We start from the raw sequence: 21773 nt of genomic DNA, 5'->3' as shown, positions 1-21773 counted from the left end.
AGCTGGCTTACATCCATCCTCAGAATGCTTTGTTTGCAGTGATAGGAAGTCTCAATCCAGGAGAATCAGCCCAACTCAAGACCTCATTTCCAAAGTTGCTTGTAAGCTTTTAGTTTTCTGTGTTGGGGTTTTTAAAAAGATAGCAGGCAATACTTTACTTCTCAGAGAAACTGTGAAAATTGACTGGCTGTTCAGACTTAATTGCAGTGTGAATGGCGTCCTTCTAGGTGCTGGTTCTTGTAGTAACCCTTCCCTGAGTTGGCTGGTATTCCTTAAAATCAGCCTGCCAATAATAGACACATACACAAAGGCACTTTTACTTTTACAAACATTAAACAGAGCCATTTTCTTTCTTCTACCTATTTGCTTTTCTGGTTTCTATCTTTTGGAGGGAGTATAATAAACTTGGATTATAATCTGGCTGCATGCTACAGAATTAGTATTATCCAGCACTCCTCTGTGCAGAATCCTCAGTCTAAGATGCAATCTAGGGCCTGTGGAAACATTTTCCAACTAATTCCATTTACTTACAGACATTCTTGACCATTCTCAAAAACTCTGCTGTAATAAGACTATAAACAAAAATCTTTCATCTACAGAAGCTCTGTCTACAGGGCTTCTGTTGAGGGTTGGTTATTCCCCCCCCCCACACACACACATTTGATATTAAATTTTTCTACTGAGGATGAATTCCATCACTCCAGGACTTCTATGGCACTTGGTGGGGGGGGAGAATTAGTATTATTAGTATTTTTTAAGGCTATATAGTTGATGGCACCTATTTGTTTTTCTGACTGGCATTTGTAATAAAACAGGGAGCTCCTGGTCATTATCCACTGATTCTGTCGGCAAATCTCGTGGGTAGGTGCAGTCGTCACCCCTGGTGATAGTGTCACCTATGTAATTTTTCTGCTAATAAACAAATTTGAACTAGCTAGGATTTCTAAATTCTGAGACTAGTTGTTTATCTGAAACATACTCCAGAGGAATCATCAGGCAGTTCTGCACTGAATTTAATTTAAACAGTAACAGGAAAAACCAATCTCTATGGAGGATATTCAACAATAATAAAATATTTCTCTCAGCGGGTGAGCTGGTAGCAATTGCATTGTTGTGATCCAAGCTCACGTTGCAGTAGGTCATTACCATCATAACAAGCCCTTGGACCAACTGGCCTGGACACGCAACATTGAGCCCCTGATGGGCACATTATTTCAGAACTTGAGCTTCGTGGAGAACAAGACAAATACTCCTGGAAATGGAGGATTATATTTTGAAATTCCTTTCTTCTCCACTTTGTTTCCTAATAAGATGCAATTCACAATCAATCTCTGGCTACTCACTTTGGTTTTTCACACTGCGACGGGGCAGGAAAAGCAAGATGCTGGGTTTAGGCTGGAAAAGAGGAGATGCTCCAACTAAAACACATCTGTACCCAGAAGACTGTGGAAATGTCCACTGAGCATGTGCCCGTTCTTCACTGTGGAAGAAACAACCTTCAAATGAATCTTGCTTTTCTTTCACAGGTTAGTCACAATAAAGTTTTCAAAGGAGCCAGGTAGACTGCAAGCTTCTGCATAATTTTAAGAATAAAGCATTTCTATCCTCAATTCCATCTTATTTCTACCCAAAACATAAACCTACAACTTGAAAATACATGGGTAGAAAAAATAGTTCAGTCCAAAGTCCCTATGAAAAAATTTAAATTTTCTTTCTCTTTATTTTTAGTAGAGAAAAACATTGTTATTTTTCCCCTTCAGAACATGTGAATGAATTTCAAAGCAAGATAAAGGGCCAAATGAACAGATTAAAATAAAAATGGTCATGAAATATTCAGCATACAAATTGTTGAGCTGGCAACTCCATTTATTACTAGCAAATAACTAGATGTTCCCTTAGGCCTGGAGAGATGTCTCAGTTCTGAAGAGCATTTGCAGTTCTTGTAGAGAGGATGGGGGTTCAGTTCCCAGCACTCACATTTGCTACACACTATCAAGTATTAACCCCAACCCCATGGAAATCTGTTGCTCTCTTCTGCCCTCTGAGGGTACCTGCACTCTCATGAGCATGCATAGAGACATACGGGGACACACAGAATTAAAAATAAGACAATCTTTTCCAGAATGTTCCCTTGTGTTTTTGGGAGAGGCAAAAAAAACAGAGGTGGAACGGGGGGTGAGAGGATGCCCCCCATCTTACATATGTCCCCTTGTCTTTGTGGGAGCAAAATTAAGAAGAGATCTTTTACCTTGGATTTCTTCTTCAGTAACAAACATGCAGAGCCAATACAAGCAAGCTCTTTAAGAGCATTTACAGATTGAGAAAAATTACAAAAATACACACAGTTGGATTCCATCCTTATCTCCCAGTGAAATCATCTGAAGATCTTTTCCAAATGTCCCAATGCCCAAGCCACATGGCAGATCCCAGTGAAACCAAACCTGTGTCCTTCCTGGATGGGACATGTGAGTCTCAAGATTCCAAGTTTAAAACACAGGCATGAGATCGAGAACCATTGTTTTGTTGTTTTTAAACAATTACTGACAGTTGGAACAAAACCGTTGTCAGTTGACTTTTTCTTAAATAGCTGGAAGGGTACACAAAGGGCATGTTTACTCTTATGAGTTATGATCTACTGGTTAGATGACCATGCCTCAATAAAGTTGGATGTTATTTTATAGATTCCTTTCATTTGGTATGTGTTCATGAAGGTTTATGAAACTCAGCAACCTGGGTTTTCAGCTTTTAAAGCCTTAAAGTATTTTGAACGCAACATTTGACTAATCCTTAATTTTTTCCCTGAAGAATGATATATTGTTCATTAAAATAATCTACGAAGTAATGCATGCCCCTTCTAATATATCAACATGTAAAACAAGTAATTGCCTGCAAACTGTTCAATTTAAGTGATTCCTAAGAACAAGCAATAGACAAATCTACTTGGTTTCTAAACTGACAAACACATCTAAGAACGTTAAAACCCCACTGTCACCTTCTTTGAAGCCCGTAGCAGCCATGATAAATGTCTGTGCTACAAAAGCTGTCTTGTGATTACAGGTTATGAAAGAGCAAGAGAATTTAAATGTTTGGGTTTTTAAAGTACAGAAGTGTGCCTCACATATGTTTAAAAAGAGGAACTCTGCTGGAGAAGGCAGACCGGGGATCACGACTTAGTTTGAATGCTGCTTCTCAGGTATTTGACACAAATACAGCAACATCTCAAGACTTTAAAATATGACCCTGAAATACTACGTCGGGCTTTTACCCCTCGACAGATATTAAGAGAGCACAGGGGACTCTGAGCTTTCTTGATAGCTAGGTAATCGTGTGGTGCTAAAGACACCCAGTTTAGTTAGTGGCCTTTGTGTCATGACCGTGTTTCCAAGGAGAACCAGTCTCCTCTGAGAGGTGGGTAAGCTCACTGACAAAGCACTCTCAGGCTGGGGAGAGTAAATAAAGAACAGGCTAGGCAGGCGCAGTGAGAACAAGCATATTAGCACTTGGTGATGGCTCCAGGAGGATCCAGGGGAAGCTCCAAGCTGGCCCCAAGCAGGAGGGCAGTAAAAGGTCATTTGCTGTCAACAGTGCTGTTTAACCCTCCTGAATTCCGAGACAGCCTCCTCCCTGTGCTTGGATCCCAGGGCTCTGCCAAGACTTCGCAGCCAGGAGCGCTGGTCAGGGGCTGAGCTGTGAATCTCTCCACAAAAGGCAGGCTTTCCCAGAGCTCTGTGTGCCAGCCCGGGAGCTCGATGTAACTGTTGATAGAAGGAAATAATAGATATCTCTCACAGGTTTTAATGTGATCTTAAAATAGGGGAAAGTTTTCTGTTTTGACATTGACACGGAGGCGATGATTTTGAGTAAAGCAGGGGCTGCTTAAGATTAAATACGAGCTATATAAAGGCCTGTCAGAAGGAATTCTAATGTGCCACGAGACACTTTGCATACCCTTAAATATGCAAAATGTCTCTTGGCACCCTAGAATTCATTCTGACAGGCCTTTATATAGCTCTTACTTAAAGTCCTACTTTATTTTTAGGGACCGGGTCCTCAGAGCTACTCTTTGAGTGGCGGCAACAAAGGGCGCTGTTGATCCGTTTGTTTCTTTAGCGCGGGGAGAAAGAAACACAGTACAAAAGAGCGCGAAAAGTGGAAGCCTGTTTAATATTGTTCTACCATCCTCCGGAAAGGCATAATAATTTGAGTTACATATCTGAACTGATTGGAGTCACAGGATCATAGCTCCTTTTTGCATTTAACAATATATACAATATAAAATAAATACATTTACACAAATGGACATTTGCTGGAGCACACAGTATGGTACACATCACAAAAATATACAATTGATTGCTTTACAGATGTGATGCCCATCTACAGCTATAGACATGGTTTCATTATTATTAATAATTATTATTGTTATTATTTTCACTACTGGCTATAATGCAACTCCTGGATCATTGTAAGCAGTTTAAATTTTGTTTTGTCCATTTACGATCTTTTGCACATAAGACTGCCATGAAATGTTGTCCCAGGCAGGTAAACAGGGATGCTTAAATAATTAAAATACAATCACCGACATCCATTTTCTCTTCTATAAGAAAAATAGCAGTTTTAAATTTTTTATATCTTTTATGTCATCATTTAAATGCAAAATAGCGGAATAAATACAACAATCTGATTTGATTAAACACGAGTGTCACTACAAGGAGTCAACACAATCATATTGCTTTAAATAAGAACAAAGCTAAAAGAAAGAGAAAACTGTAAATCGCACAGCTAAAACATACACCTTGGTGATTTCCTGACACTTGGCATGAACGAAACGGTCTTGCCTGAAACTTGAGAAAACTTAAACTTTGCTCGAGCAAGGTGCAAATGGGTGTTTGCCCTAGAGCTTGAGCATTTCTTTCAGATCTACATTTTAAGATGTTTTTTTCCCCCTTAGTTATGAGATATTTGCTGTTTGGAAAAGCCAAATCTTCTAAACTGAGGACTACACATTGTACTGCATTTTGCAAATGCGTCTCTGTCTCACATGTACACTTGCAGGCTCTGACTTCTGCAGCCCAGATACGTCAGTGTGATACAGCGGAACGGTAGCTACACTCTATTCCACCTGCATACACAACACAGCTGCACAGTAGTAACTTAGTCCCTGCGTAAACCTTCTGGAAAATAATGTTTTTAAACACTTACATGATAAAAGAATCTTACAGGATCAGCACCTTTTTATCCTCCCAGGAGTTGTATTTTCTGTTGATGGTTGTTCAGGGATTTGCCAATTTTATTTTAAACTTATCAGAGCTATCAATTTCAAGTTATTGACCACCTGAATGAATTGCTAATGATGATTTACCTAGATTCACACTACAGTCACTTTCTCTACTGAGAACCACAATCTACGATATATTCCCATATAGCTAATGATAGATACACAGTATTCCTAGCACGGGGCTGAGGCATCCTCAGCCCAAGGTATTTTGCTTAAAGCACACAAAGTAGCAATAGTTTTGGAAGCAAGTCCGCACCAAAAAGTTTCGCAACAACACAGAGCGAGTTAATAACAACATCCGAGAGATGATCAGGTGAAAGCCATATATACAGCATTTAAAAATTAGACTTATCTATATTCTTGAATATTCAAAGCTTTATGTCTAAGCTATACATTGGTATTCTATAATAAACCGTTAGAGAAATTATCCCTTGTTTTGAAAATATTATTATGATTTCGATGTGTGTCTGATCATAGTGAATACTGGTTTGGAGTTTCAATCTCTTTTATTATTGGTAAGGAGTAGAATATACTACTGTAGTCTCCTGAGGAAGGTATACATCCAATACTGTCTCTAATTCTACCCTGTGTCTAAAAGCACACACCACAAGAATCCAAACACCACGAGAACAAGACGACAGTTTCTGAATGCAACGTAAAGTCCCGAAAAGCGTAGCAAACATGGAACATGGAAGCTGAACTAGTCTTTTGTTAGGAGTACAACTTTAATTACATCTGTGTACATAGAGTAAGACTGTCCACAGATACAGAGAGCAGCTACTAACACTGGTCCATTGGTAAAAGCGTTCTATGGAGGTTACTGTTTTCTGGTTATTCGGCGACTGTAGGTTCCGGGAGGGGGGCATCTGATTTCTTCGTTAGATTACACCTGGTTCCAGTTCTGAAACCGAGCGACTTTCACGCTGTGACCACACGGCTTGGAAAGCACGTGGATTGGCTTAGCTCTTGGTAAAAAACGAACAGAGGAACGAAACAAAACTGCAGGTTAATTTAAGCAATCATTCCTAAGAGAATCAACTCCTCCGGATTAGGTTTTAGAATTTGGTCAGGCGTCTGCTGTCTTTGATGATTGGGTTGCTTGAATTCTGGCGTTAGCCTTATTGCCTCTGAAATGATATTGGCTCAGAGCTCCTTCTGAGACAGAGTTTGTAACTGCGTCCAGGCAGCATCTCGTTCCTAACCACGAGGGCAGCTAGAAATCGTATGGCGACTGTCCCTCCCAGAGGGGAGGTGTACTGGTGCTAATTCTACGGATAGGGATCCCACGTGCAGTGCTCGTGGGTGTGACCGCTTGGCATCACGGTAGGTGTAATCTAATCCTTGGTGTCAGTGAACATGTAGGCAAACTGGAGCTCATGTAAGAAACTGATGTTTGGGACCAGACTGGCACACAACATAAATTGCATCCGTGGTAATATGCACCTTCCCTTCAACTATTGCTTGAGTTAAGTTAAATCCCCATATTAATAAATGGCTGAAAAGTGGTAAAGCTGGTACAAAAAAATCTCCATTTGTAAGAAGAAACGAAACATTTTTAAAAATCTTCCTTCAGGGTTCATTTGTCCTTCATCAGTGTTCAATTGTTCAAAGCCAGCGCAAAGTTGCGGTATCCTTACCTCTCTCTAGTATTGCATGAATGAATAAAGCTTAAACGATTCCCTGAAAAAGTTACATAGTAGCTAAACTAACCAATACCTGGAAGACTTGACAAAAGAATTAAGGAATCAAATGGCTGTAACTGATCTAGATGAGAAAGCAAGGAGAAGCAGCCGAGGCCGCTGCTTAAGTCGTCTGATAGGAGGCTGCCCCGTGGAATCTACTACTGCGCTAAGTCGATTCGCTTGGGTTGCACTGTACTTTTAGGTACGGTTCTCTCTTTGATTCCTTACTCACTGGGGATGTCACAGTTCATGACAAGTTCACGGGCATCCATATTATGGATCTCTGTCCTTTGGCAGGGCTGGCTTCCATCTCTCTCCAGTTAGAGACCGCATTTAAGAGTTCAGCGGCAGAGGGGGAGAAAAGGGAAAGACAGGGAAGGACGAGAAAGGGAAAGAGATGAAGGAGCTGAAAGAAATGTTCCTTGCAATTAGAGGCATTGGACATAGAGAGTGAAGGGGGAGGTGGAAAGGAAGAAGAAAAAGGGGGAAAGAAAAAAGGAAGGGAGGGAGAGAGGGGGAAGAAAGGAGGGAGACAAGGGAGGCGAAAGGGAACCATTAATGAAAGAAGCAAAATGTCAGAACAGGAACAAGGGAGAGTGGGAGGGACAGGAACAGGACAGAGGGAACAGTGGGATAAAGGCGAGGAAACCTATCAGGAAGCTGTGGCGGAACCCACAGGCTGCATCGTACAGTTGCTGCTAAAATATCAGTGCAGTCTCTGTTGATTTTAAATGTTGTTAACTAAACTCTAAGATTCTTCGACATCACTCTTGGGTTTTTCTTCCCTTTTTCAACGTGCAGGATGGGAGGGCCCAGGGGGCTTTTAGTCAGACCTTGGCCTCCAGCATTTCCAAAAAAAGTTTGTGCATGGGGACTTTGCCTTCCAGTTTGATGTTGTAGAAGTGCTGCACGGCCTTGGTGGAGGTCTGCCTCAGGAGCGGCAGCGTCATCAGCATCTTGCCTGCACGGCGAGGGTCTTCCATGTGCTGACCAGCCTCGTAATCCTGCAGGGCCTCGTGTAAGACGTCTTGAAGTTTTTGAACAGCCTCCACGTCTTCTATGTGCATGGAATCTGGACAAGGAAGCAGAGTATGTCAGCAATCACAAGAACAGTAAGATCAAAGTCACACAAATAGTGTAGTTTATCACACACACATACATTTACACACACACACACACACACACCCCGAAAACACCATAAAGCAATATCAAAAGGAACACATCTGAAAACATTCTCAACAAAACATTTGTGTGCTCTTGGTCACCCCAAGGTCAGAGCTGCTGCATAGGTCTTATTTCTAACATCTGTGTTTTCCCCTGAATTTTGCTTAGTAACCCCCGATACGAGCTTAGAAGAAAGGAATTATTTTTTATCTATACATAAGTAGATATAGACACATGTTTACAGCATGTCTTACATATTGACCAGCAGAAAATCTGGGCAACTTGACTCTAAGCCTTTTTCATGTATTCATTTAACAAAGAATTATAGCAAGGAACTTAGAACACAGGTGAGTAAGGGGGCAGGGGAAAATTTGGAAATGGCTGGGCAAAAGGAACAAAAATGATCAAAATTTAAGAAATTATCAAAGAAGAAATACAAATATTATTGAAAAAGGTCTAAATTTTAGCTGAGATAAAGTTTAAACCCCAAATCCTCCCACAAAATCCCATATTTCTAGTTGGAAAAAATTAATGACTAGGGTCATAATTAACAACTCCACATGATACACAGAATCTCACCCTAGACAGAGTGACATCCCGATAGCTTTTTCATGCTTTCAAGATCTTAAACGCATTCCAAACATTAAAGTGTCCTTGTATTCTCAATTTCCCCTGCCTTGAAATAGTTTTTCAACCTTGAGTTGTGAAATATTTTCCACATTCGTAACAGTGAACTCTGCCCCTAAATTGACTAATCTAACAATCCAATTCCGCCAGGAACAAAATGGGTTAACAAGATTGTCGCAATTACCCTTGTGAGAAATGTAAAATGTGGATTAAAAAAAATAAAACACTTAATTATATACAAGTTTGAATCATTTAGCACGTTTTATTGATTCCGATGACAGTTTATCTGTTAATTACACATAATGGAGTCTCTGGGGACCTTCGTGTTTCATAATCCCTTTTCTCTGTGAATGTTGACTGTGAAGATGTATTTAGTTAGCCCAAAGTTTCACACAACTCAGACACCAATCAACAACTAAACAGAAACTTGTGATAAGATGAAACAGCAACAAATGAGCAAAGGAATTGGGGCAAATGAGTATCACCATCAAAATGCTGTTGAATACCCCTTCTGTTTGTTAAAAGTATTTTTAGTGTTCTTGTACAGGGTTATATAAAATCATTTTACCATATTAATGGTAAATTAGACACTATCTGTACTAAGTAGATAATGGCCATATGGTGTTGTTACCTCCAGATAGAAGGTGATGCTACCATGGAGCTCAGATTAATAGGCATGGTAACCATGGCTACTACTGAGCAATACAATACAGTGATGCTCAGGTCTATGGTAACACTAAGGGACCAGCTGATTGACATGTTCTTGAAGAAGAACATGAGGGAGGGTCACAAGACCCTCACCTGGAAATCTTGCTATCATCCCTTCTCGTTCCTTCTTCCCACCTGAAAGTATCTTGGGAGATGACAGAGTATACGGGAAGTAAAAGGCTAATTGCCAGGAGACGCCATGAGGCAACTTCCAGGAGGTCATCATCCAGAATGGAATGGGACGAGGTAGAGACACAGCTGTGTTGGAGCCACTCAGAGCCCAATAAGCTATTCCAGGCCTATGCTTTCTCCAGTTCAAACTAGTTTTCTGTGTTTGTGTACATGTGTGTGTGTGTTGTACATGCTGGAGTGTGTAAGTGTACATGTGTGTGCATCTGGGTGACCTTCAGGAATTGTCCACTGTGGCTTTCTGACATAGAGTCTGTCACTGGCTTGAAATATGCTGATGTCAGCTAAACTGGCTGGCCAGTGAATCTCTGAAGCCTTCCCGTCTCTGTCTCCCAGCACTGGGATTAGGAACTCTTGCACCCTATCTGGCTTTTTGGCATGGCTTTGCATGGTTCACTGGTCCTCATGTCGGCATGAAAAGCATTTCACTAACTCCCTAGTCCATAAACTTGGTTTCCTTTCTTATCAAATTAAAGCTTCTCGAATGTGTAAAAGTGAAGAGAGCGTGCAATTTTGCAATGAATGAAAGAGAACTGTTCTATGAGCTCATGTCACCAACGCCTCCAACTTTCTCAGCCACACTTTTTACAGTGGTCCTAGCAATGACATCTCTGATTGCATGAAGACTGCTACTTTACGCGGGACGGGGCTAATCAGTAGAAATACAGACATTGATAGAAATATAGAATGAATATAAAATATAGACACTAATTAGAAACACAGAATGAAATAGACCTGTCTCCAAGTTCCTTCATTTGGTTAGGGTAATAATTACTAGAAGAAGCTAGAATATATTTTTCTTTTCTACGAGGTGTGTCGTTAAACATGGGAAGCCAGCTGCAACCCTCCCCTCAGCTCTGCCTTAGCTGCTCCTCTGGCCTGGCCCAGGGAGATATACGAGCGGATGTCACAGGAAATGAGGCGAGAACAAATAGCAGAACGATATGCTCACAAACAGCAATTAAGACTTCAAACTATTCTTTAAAGGCCGTGATTTAGCTGGAGAGATTTAAAAATGATTTAATCAAATTACTATGATAATTTAACTTCCCATTTACAGAAAAGATTCTAACTCATTTTAGCTTTACCCATTCTCAGATCTGCTAATACTTTAAATGCAAACTCACTAAATCTGAACTATTTAATTAGACCACGATTCAGCTGGCAGACTGCTGAAGGAAATATTCATCTCCATTAGGGGCCCTGGTTCAAGTGCTGGTTCTGTAACTTTAATCTGCTCTCTTCAGTGGGCTGAGCGGACATGCAGATGCCAGATGCAGTAGAAGTGGCATTATTTATGGTCTGGCTTTGGAGATTGGTACTGGTTTCATAGCAAGTACATTTCCAAGGCAACAGGTACCAGAACCAGAATGGATGGAAACAAGGTAAATGTATCATCCACTCATGAACAAACTTGACAGGGTGGGGCTGCACAGAAAGAGCAAAAGGAACTTGGATACCTGGGCCCAAGCCCAGAGTCACTAACTCAAAGTCATGGTGCTGATGGTGCTGAGATGGATGGTCGTGACACACCATCCTAGCACACAGGAGGCAGAGCCAGGTGGATCTCTGTGAGTTCGAGACCAACCTCCAGGGCTATGTAGAAAAGCCCTGTCTCAAAAAAAAAAAAAAACCCAAAGACTAAAAAGAAGTTTGATTAATAAAAACCCGGAGACAGAACTTGGGGTTATGCCTGAAGTTCAGAAAAGCAAAACAGCCAGCCATTGGCTCTTACCTCTACCTCAATCCGAAATGGCAATCCCGCCTTTAGGAATTCTCAGAATGAGACTGTGTGTGAAAGCTGTCTCCTCTCATTTTATATTCCTCTTTAGTACTGGGATTAAAGGCGTGCACCACTACTGCCTGGTTTCTATGGCAAACTAGCTGGCCACTGGGATTAAAGGTGTGTGTCACCACTGCCTGATCTGTACGGCTGATCAGCATGGGCTTTTTTACTCTCTGAAGTTCAGGCAAGCTTTATTAATTAAAATACAAATGAAATATCACTACACCAAAAAAAGGTACTGGGGATGGATTCACAACTTCCACCTAAAGCTTGGTTCAGGACAACTGAATAAGATGATTTCATATTAATTATATATTAATATATTATATATTAAAAAGAATTAAGCTTTCAAAGTATATTCTAAGTTCAAATAAGATATATACTATTACTTATATGGTGTTTTAACCCTTAATGATTACATTAATAGCTATCCATATAGAATGCTTTTATTATGTTTTAAATTTATTTATTTAATGTATATGGCTGTTTTGCCTGCATGTGTACCATGTGTGCAGTGCCTGCAGAGGCCAGGAGAGGGTATCATATTCCCTGAGATTTAAATTACTGAGGTTGTGAACTGCTATGTGGGTTCTGGGTCTCGAGCCTGGGTCCTTTGGTGGGCAAACCAGTGTTCTTACTCACTGAGCCACCTCTCCAGTTCCTCTTACATAAATTTTAATAGTTTACCCTGTGAATGGAACTACAAGGGAAGGTGTCATTCCACTCTTTGACTTTGAGAACAGGGAAAGATATATCTACTTCAATAGGTGCAAAATTCAGACTTTTCCAGCCATCACCAAATACTTATTGATTAACTATAGTAAAGCATTGGCCTTTCCTATAACTGTGGGTGTGGGCACAGGTACTCAGGACGTCATAGTCCAATGTGAAAACTGGCTTCCTGTTTGTAGCTCATTCTCAATAATGCTGTCTCAGTACCCGGATTGTACTCTGAGCTAGGCCTGAGTATCAGAAGTATATGACTATGCTTGGTGTTGAGTCCAGAATGTAGCAAGAACCAGCATGTACAATAATCCATTGTGTGTAACAGGACAACAGGGGCTACCCTTTAGGATAGAGTTAACTTCCCCCGCATCTATATCTGCTACATTCATAGAATCCAGTGCATCTATCTGAATCGATAGTTTATATTTAGCTCCTCATTTTCTAAAAGCAGCTCCTCTGGAGGAAAGAGAGAGGGTTCAGGCTGTAACAAGACATCTGGAAGGGTTCCTGAGTACTTTGCAGTCCTTGTTTTTTTGACCTTGCTTATATATTCATTATGGTAGACTGAAAATTGGTTCCAAGTATGTCCAAGTCCTGCGTCCTAGAAGCCATGAATGTCATCTCATAGGGCAAAAGAAACTTTGCACGTGACTAAGATCAAATCTTCATGTGGGAGATTATCTTGGAATATCCAGGCCAATAACATCAAAATAGACAGAAGACAGCAATGTGATGAAGACTAACTTCTACTTCACTGCCTTTTATGATGGAAGGAGGGCCTGGCACAGTGGGCATGCCTGAGTTCACAGATAGGGAATCAGGAGTTCAAGGCTAGTCTCAACTCTCTAGTGGGACTGTGTCTCAAGAACATAAGATAAAATGAAAAGAAACATGGATGGGATACATGGTAGACAGATAGATGGGTGGATGGAGAGATGGGTGCAGATGCTCTAAGTTATGGAATGTGACCAATACTAGAGAAGTCAATAAAAAGATTCTTCCTTGGGGCTACCAGAGCAAGCTGAGCTCTGTCCATATCTTTGTAGTACACTTGATGAAACTGATTTAAGAATTCTGATGCCTACAGAACAGAGCACAAATACATTTTAAAAATGAAGATATAAATTATGTCTGCACTGAACATGTATAGTGTTCTGCCTTGTCATTGTTTCCCATACAATCCAGTATGTCAATCGTTTACCTGAATTTACCTGGCACTACATATTATAAGTAATCCAGAGATAAGTTACTAAAGCAAGCAGGTGTAGGTTATATAAAAACATTATTCCATTTTACATAAGGAACTTGAAAATATTTACGTTTTATATAACCATGCTTAAGGAAAAAATTCAGAATTATTTCCTCACAGATACCATGGGACACGGTGTTACAATTATCAGAAGACAGGGAAAAAAAAAAGTAGGCATCAATTCTAAAGTAATTTAAAGCCATCGATTTAGGTTTCTAGAGGTAGAGTTGGAGTCCCGAGTCTTCTGTACCCAGATATTTAAGACACAGAGCATAGTCATTTGTGGTATAAAAACAGCAGATGGAGAACAGAGATAAAATATCCAACTCTCTGTCTTACAGTGACTACAACTCTCTGTCTTACAGTGACTACAGCTCTGTCTTACAGTGACTACAACTCTCTGTCTTACAGTGACTACAACTCTCTGTCTTACAGTGACTACAGCTCTGTCTTACAGTGACTACAACTCTCTGTCTTACAGTGACAACAACTCTCTGTCTTACAGTGACTACAACTCTCTGTCTTACAGTGACTACAGCTCTGTCTTACAGCGACTACAACTCTCTGTCTTACAGTGACTACAACTCTCTGTCTTACAGTGACTACAACTCTCTGTCTTACAGTGACTACAACTCTCTGTCTTACAGTGACTACAACTCTGTCTTACAGTGACTACAACTCTCTGTCTTACAGTGACTACAACTCTCTGTCTTACAGTGACTACAGCTCTGTCTTACAGTGACTACAGCTCTGTCTTACAGTGACTACAGCTCTGTCTTACAGTGACTACAACTCTGTCTTACAGTGACTACAACTCTCTGTCTTACAGTGACTACAGCTCTGTCTTACAGTGACTACAGCTCTGTCTTACAGTGACTACAACTCTGTCTTACAGTGACTACAACTCTCTGTCTTACAGTGACTACAGCTCTGTCTTACAGCGACTACAACTCTGTCTTAAAGTGACTACAACTCTGTCTTACAGTGACTACAACTCTGTCTTACAGTGACTACAACTCTCTGTCTTACAGTGACAACAACTCTCTGTCTTACAGTGACTACAACTCTCTGTCTTAAAGTGACTACAGCTCTGTCTTACAGCGACTACAACTCTCTGTCTTACAGTGACTACAACTCTCTGTCTTACAGTGACTACAACTCTCTGTCTTACAGTGACTACAACTCTCTGTCTTACAGTGACTACAACTCTGTCTTACAGTGACTACAACTCTCTGTCTTACAGCGACTACAACTCTCTGTCTTACAGTGACTACAACTCTCTGTCTTACAGCGACTACAACTCTGTCTTACAGTGACTACAACTCTCTGTCTTACAGTGACTACAACTCTCTGTCTTACAGTGACTACAACTCTGTCTTACAGTGACTACAACTCTCTGTCTTACAGTGACTACAACTCTCTGTCTTACAGTGACTACAACTCTCTGTCTTACAGCGACTACAACTCTCTGTCTTACAGTGACTACAACTCTCTGTCTTACAGTGACTACAACTCTCTGTCTTACAGTGACTACAACTCTCTGTCTTACAGTGACTACAACTCTCTGTCTTACAGTGACTACAACTCTCTGTCTTACAGTGACTACAGCTCTGTCTTACAGTGACTACAGCTCTGTCTTACAGTGACTACAACTCTCTGTCTTACAGTGACTACAACTCTCTGTGTTACAGTGACTACAACTCTCTGACTTACAGCGACTACAACTCTCTGTCTTACAGTGACTACAACTCTCTGTCTTACAGTGACTACAACTCTCTGTCTTACAGTGACTACAACTCTCTGTCTTACAGTGACTACAACTCTCTGTCTTACAGTGACTACAGCTCTGTCTTACAGCGACTACAACTCTCTGTCTTACAGTGACTACAACTCTCTGTCTTACAGTGACTACAACTCTCTGTCTTACAGTGACTACAACTCTCTGTCTTACAGTGACTACAACTCTCTGTCTTACAGTGACTACAACTCTCTGTCTTACAGTGACTACAGCTCTGTCTTACAGTGACTACAACTCTCTGTCTTACAGCGACTACAACTCTCTGTCTTACAGTGACTACAGCTCTGTCTTACAGTGACTACAACTCTCTGTCTTACAGCGACTACAACTCTGTCTTACAGTGACTACAACTCTCTGTCTTACAGCGACTACAACTCTGTCTTACAGTGACTACAACTCTCTGTCTTACAGTGACTACAACTCTCTGTCTTACAGTGACTACAGCTCTGTCTTACAGTGACTACAACTCTCTGTCTTACAGCGACTACAACTCTGTCTTACAGTGACTACAACTCTCTGTCTTACAGCGACTACAACTCTGTCTTACAGTGACTACAACTCTCTGTCTTACAGTGACTACAACTCTCTGTCTTACAGTGACTACAACTCTCTGTCTTACAGTGACTACAACTCTGTCTTACAGTGACTACAACTCTCTGTCTTACAGTGACTACAACTCTCTGTCTTACAGTGACTACAACTCTGTCTTACAGTGACTACAACTCTGTCTTACAGTGACTACAGCTCTCTGTCTTACAGTGACTACAACTCTCTGTCTTACAGTGACTACAACTCTCTGACTTACAGTGACTACAGCTCTGTCTTACAGTGACTACAACTCTCTGTCTTACAGTGACTACAACTCTCTGTCTTACAGTGACTACAACTCTCTGACTTACAGTGACTACAACTCTGTCTTACAGTGACTACAACTCTGTCTTACAGTGACTACAGCTCTCTGTCTTACAGTGACTACAACTCTCTGTCTTACAGTGACTACAACTCTCTGTCTTACAGTGACTACAACTCTCTGTCTTACAGCGACTACAACTCTGTCTTACAGTGACTACAACTCTGTCTTACAGTGACTACAACTCTGTCTTACAGTGACTACAGCTCTCTGTCTTACAGTGACTACAACTCTCTGTCTTACAGTGACTACAACTCTCTGTCTTACAGTGACTACAACTCTCTGTCTTACAGCGACTACAACTCTGTCTTACAGTGACTACAACTCTGTCTTACAGTGACTACAACTCTGTCTTACAGTGACTACAACTCTCTGTCTTACAGTGACTACAACTCTGTCTTACAGTGACTACAACTCTCTGTCTTACAGTGACTACAGCTCTGTCTTACAGTGACTACAACTCTCTGTCTTACAGTGACTACAACTCTGTCTTACAGTGACTACAACTCTCTGTCTTACAGTGACTACAACTCTGTCTTACAGTGACTACAACTCTCTCTCTTACAGTGACTACAACTCTCTGTCTTACAGTGACTACAACTCTCTGTCTTACAGTGACTACAACTCTCTGTCTTACAGTGACTACAACTCTGTCTTACAGTGACTACAGCTCTGTCTTACAGTGACTACAGCTCTGTCTTACAGTGACTACAACTCTCTGTCTTACAGTGACTACAACTCTGTCTTACAGTGACTACAACTCTCTGTCTTACAGTGACTACAACTCTGTCTTACAGTGACTACAACTCTCTGTCTTACAGTGACTACAACTCTGTCTTACAGTGACTACAACTCTCTGTCTTACAGTGACTACAACTCTCTGTCTTACAGTGACTACAACTCTCTGTCTTACAGTGACTACAACTCTCTGTCTTACAGTGACTACAACTCTCTGTCTTACAGTGACTACAGCTCTGTCTTACAGCGACTACAACTCTCTGTCTTACAGTGACTACAACTCTCTGTCTTACAGTGACTACAGCTCTGTCTTACAGTGACTACAACTCTCTGTCTTACAGTGACTACAACTCTGTCTTACAGTGACTACAACTCTGTCTTACAGTGACTACAGCTCTGTCTTACAGTGACTACAACTCTGTCTTACAGTGACTACAACTCTCTGTGTTACAGTGACTACAACTCTCTGTCTTACAGTGACTACAGCTCTGTCTTACAGTGACTACAACTCTGTCTTACAGTGACTACAACTCTCTGTCTTACAGTGACTACAACTCTCTGTCTTACAGTGACTACAGCTCTGTCTTACAGTGACTACAGCTCTGTCTTACAGCGACTACAACTCTCTGTGTTACAGTGACTACAACTCTCTGTCTTACAGTGACTACAACTCTGTCTTACAGTGACTACAACTCTGTCTTACAGTGACTACAGCTCTGTCTTACAGTGACTACAACTCTGTCTTACAGTGACTACAACTCTCTGTGTTACAGTGACTACAACTCTCTGTCTTACAGTGACTACAGCTCTGTCTTACAGTGACTACAACTCTGTCTTACAGTGACTACAACTCTCTGTCTTACAGTGACTACAACTCTCTGTCTTACAGTGACTACAGCTCTGTCTTACAGCGACTACAACTCTCTGTCTTACAGTGACTACAACTCTCTGTCTTACAGTGACTACAGCTCTGTCTTACAGTGACTACAACTCTCTGTCTTACAGTGACTACAACTCTGTCTTACAGTGACTACAGCTCTGTCTTACAGTGACTACAACTCTGTCTTACAGTGACTACAACTCTCTGTGTTACAGTGACTACAACTCTCTGTCTTACAGTGACTACAGCTCTGTCTTACAGTGACTACAACTCTGTCTTACAGTGACTACAACTCTCTGTCTTACAGTGACTACAACTCTCTGTCTTACAGTGACTACAACTCTCTGTCTTACAGCGACTACAACTCTGTCTTACAGTGACTACAACTCTGTCTTACAGTGACTACAACTCTGTCTTACAGTGACTACAGCTCTCTGTCTTACAGTGACTACAACTCTCTGTCTTACAGTGACTACAACTCTCTGTCTTACAGTGACTACAACTCTCTGTCTTACAGCGACTACAACTCTGTCTTACAGTGACTACAACTCTGTCTTACAGTGACTACAACTCTGTCTTACAGTGACTACAACTCTCTGTCTTACAGTGACTACAACTCTGTCTTACAGTGACTACAACTCTCTGTCTTACAGTGACTACAACTCTCTGTCTTACAGTGACTACAACTCTGTCTTACAGTGACTACAACTCTCTGTCTTACAGTGACTACAACTCTGTCTTACAGTGACTACAACTCTCTGTGTTACAGTGACTACAACTCTCTGTCTTACAGTGACTACAACTCTCTGTCTTACAGTGACTACAACTCTCTGTGTTACAGTGACTACAACTCTCTGTCTTACAGTGATTACAACTCTCTGTCTTACAGTGACTACAACTCTCTGTCTTACAGTGACTACAGCTCTGTCTTACAGTGACTACAACTCTCTGTCTTACAGTTTTCACCAGTTCGTCTCAGGTAAATGTGTCTCCCCATGGGCACATTTGGAGATTCCCCAAGAGAAATTTTTAAAAAGTGGTGGATACAATAAGGTTCTCCGAAAAATATTAAATAAATATATGCATTTCTGGATGGATGGATGGATGGATGGATGGATGGATGGATGGATATAAACTCTTGGCCAGCAACTAACTAACGTCATCTTTAGAATATCATATAAAATAGGGCAAATTTTTAAAGTTCTGTAAGAAACCAGTAGCTCCTGCAGGTTGAAAAGGATTTTGTTAATGACATCTATTCTCATTCTTTAGTTCCATGGAGATGCTATATTTCTATCTTGAGGTTTTAAAATACAGTCTCTGTCAATGTCCCCCATACCAAAACAATCTCATCACCTTTATAACTCATTTCAAATATTTATGTCACTATGTGACATTGGACACTGTTTACTTCCCTGTTCAAGATCTCTCTTCACTGGGACAGAGGAACTCCGAGTAAGAGAGGCAGAAAAGATTGCATGAGTCAGAAGGGACAGAGGACACCAGGAGATCACAGCTCACCGAATCAGATAAGCAGGGCTCACATGGGCTCACAGAGACTGATGCGGTAAGCATGGGGCCTGCCTGGGTCTGCACACAGGTCCTCTGCATACCTCTTGTAGCTGTCAGCTTGGTGTTCTTGTGGGACTCCTGAGGGTGGGAGCCGGTATATCTCTGACTCTTTTGCCTGCTCTTGGGAATCTTTTCCTCCTATTGGGTTACCTTGTCTAGCCTCAATGAGATAGCTTCTGCCTTGTCTTACTGTACTCTACTTTGTCCTGTTTTACTCTCATGTCTTGGAGGCCTGCTCTTTCCTGAAGAGGAAATGGCAGAGGAGTGGATCTGGGAGGAGAGAGGAGTTAGGAAACAGCGAAGGAGAAGAGGGAGGGGAAACCATGGCTGGGTTGGGATGTATTATATGAGAAGAACCTACTTCAAAATTTAAAAAGAATGAATGAATGAAACTACTTACATGTCTAAACCTTGTTCTCTGAAACAGAGGAAATACAGGCTTGCAGAATAGAAAACCATACCCCTAGACAAAACATTCCCAAATATATGCTACATAAACAAATACTTATTTGTCGTATTGCTATTTAATTATCAAGTTATAAGGAATACCTTATCAAAATTCTCCATGAGGGGATGATAATAAAAATAATGGAGAGACACTAAGCCAAACCTCCATGAGGATTCAAATAGCCTACTTAAACATGGCCCCACCCCATTCCAACCACCTAGATAAGTCACTGCTTCTGTCATTACAAATTCCACAATGTGTGCACAATTCGTCCAGACTTAGTCCTCAATTACAAGGTTGCTAGAGTTACTCCAGAGTTTAAGCTGATGGCCAAAATAGTAATTATAGTATTCTATCTGCAGATATTTGTTCTAAAAGTATTATATAGTAATAAAAAGAAAACACTTAATTTTATTCATATTTATACTTGAATGAAATGAGCTCACTAAAATGCATGACATCCCTTATCAAGAATCAAACTGTCTGCTTGCCAAGCACAATATTTATGATTATTGAATAAAAGAAGATGTTTAAAATAAGACAAGAGAGATAACTGAGATATCTGTTAACATCAACAGCCATGCAGGAAAAGGCCACATAGGTCTCTACTAAACAATATTAATTTTTACATAAAAATTCATTTATGTTAATCTAAAATTCCTGAGTACTAAAAGAAAAAGTGGGCATTTTCTAGCACATCTATGCAAAATGTCAGCATATGCTCACAGGGATGTGTGTATCCAGATGCTCTCACGGGATGTGTGCACACAGGTGCTCTCACTGGGATGTGTGCACACAGGTGCTCTCACAGGGATGTGTGCACACAGGTGCTCTCACAGGGACATGCTCACAGGGATGTGTGCACTGGATACACTCACATGAATGTTCCCATAAGCATTTAAGAAACTCACATTGAATCCAAACAAGATAAATCTACAAGTTTGTTTCTGTTCTCCTAATTATGGTCAAAGAACAAATGGAACAAAATAACCTTATATCCGAAGTATCAAAGAAAATGACTTTCTAAGTAGGTTACCCCAAACTAAAAGGCTAGGATTTGGACCAAGATGCAATTAATTTTCTTGGTGTAAAGAAGCTAAACAGATGTTAGAATCACCTGGTGCAGAAACCCTCTGAAAAGCCATGCTACTCAGCAACTAGGTCTGGTGAGGCAGGAAATGTCTTAAAAATTTCTAGTTTTAAATTCAAGAAATTAACAAGTACAGTAAATAAGGACTTCTGACCACATGTGACTGCAGCAATGCAGGTTCCTTCCTGGCCTGGCAGCAGCAGAACGGGTTTGGAGCATTCATGTTTGAAAAGTATCAATGATTAAACTTTTAGTAAGGATCTGAGGGAGCCTAAATTAGAATACTTAGGCATAAATTATGCCTGGAACATCTCCAGTTGACAACTTATAGCGATTTGGATGACAAAGTTAGCATTGCTCAGGGTTGACAATTAACCAACAATTTACAAAATCAACTGGAAACATAAAAAGATACAAAATGTGCTCACTCCGTTTGAAAAACAACAAATTTCATAAATGGTTTCAGTTAAAATTATTTTTATGATTATCCAGTAAAAATTCTTTGTAAAGCCAGTACTGTGAAATCCTTCATCCAATCTGGAGAAATGCTATATAATGGAGGTTAAACAAACTATTCTTAGAAAACGTCTATCTCATGTTCCACGTGGACCCTCAGAGAACAGAGCCAGGGTTTCTCACGAGTTCATAAAAACAAGGTCACTGGTCACAAGAAATCATATTTTAAGTTTCACAGGAAAGGGAAGGGAAACTAGGGTGGATGGTGTGGTTGGGAGTGGGTTATATTCACAATTAAACCTGTGAAGTGCTAACGCCCATTATGAAGACAAATAGGAAGGTACAACTTCATTGTTGAAAACAATTTCCCTTCTATCAGTCCAAGGATTCGTGCATCAATATTGTAGATGAACTGTTAATTACAAAATCAATTAAAAATTATTTCTAAAAACAGTCACGCATCCCCGGCTCTCAG

General features: G+C 40.6%; 1 protein-coding gene across 10 annotated transcripts in view; it reads right to left on the bottom strand.

Moving 5' to 3' along the window:
• Nucleotides 1–4145: 4145 nt before the first annotated feature.
• Nucleotides 4146–21773, bottom strand: part of Esrrg (estrogen related receptor gamma) — a 612799-nt gene continuing 595171 nt past the window's right edge. For all 10 annotated transcript variants that reach the window (XM_075989429.1, XM_075989425.1, XM_075989426.1 and 7 more), the window contains one exon: nucleotides 4146–8029. In XM_075989429.1, the coding sequence (XP_075845544.1) occupies nucleotides 7785–8029 (245 nt within the window). In that variant the 3' untranslated portion in view covers nucleotides 4146–7784. The remainder of the gene's footprint in view (nucleotides 8030–21773) is intronic.

This window comes from Microtus pennsylvanicus, chromosome 10, assembly GCF_037038515.1.
Source record: "Microtus pennsylvanicus isolate mMicPen1 chromosome 10, mMicPen1.hap1, whole genome shotgun sequence".
Lineage (NCBI taxonomy): Eukaryota > Metazoa > Chordata > Mammalia > Rodentia > Cricetidae > Microtus > Microtus pennsylvanicus.
The sequence above is the reverse complement of the archived record's forward strand: the minus strand, read 5'-3'. Positions and strand labels throughout refer to the sequence as shown.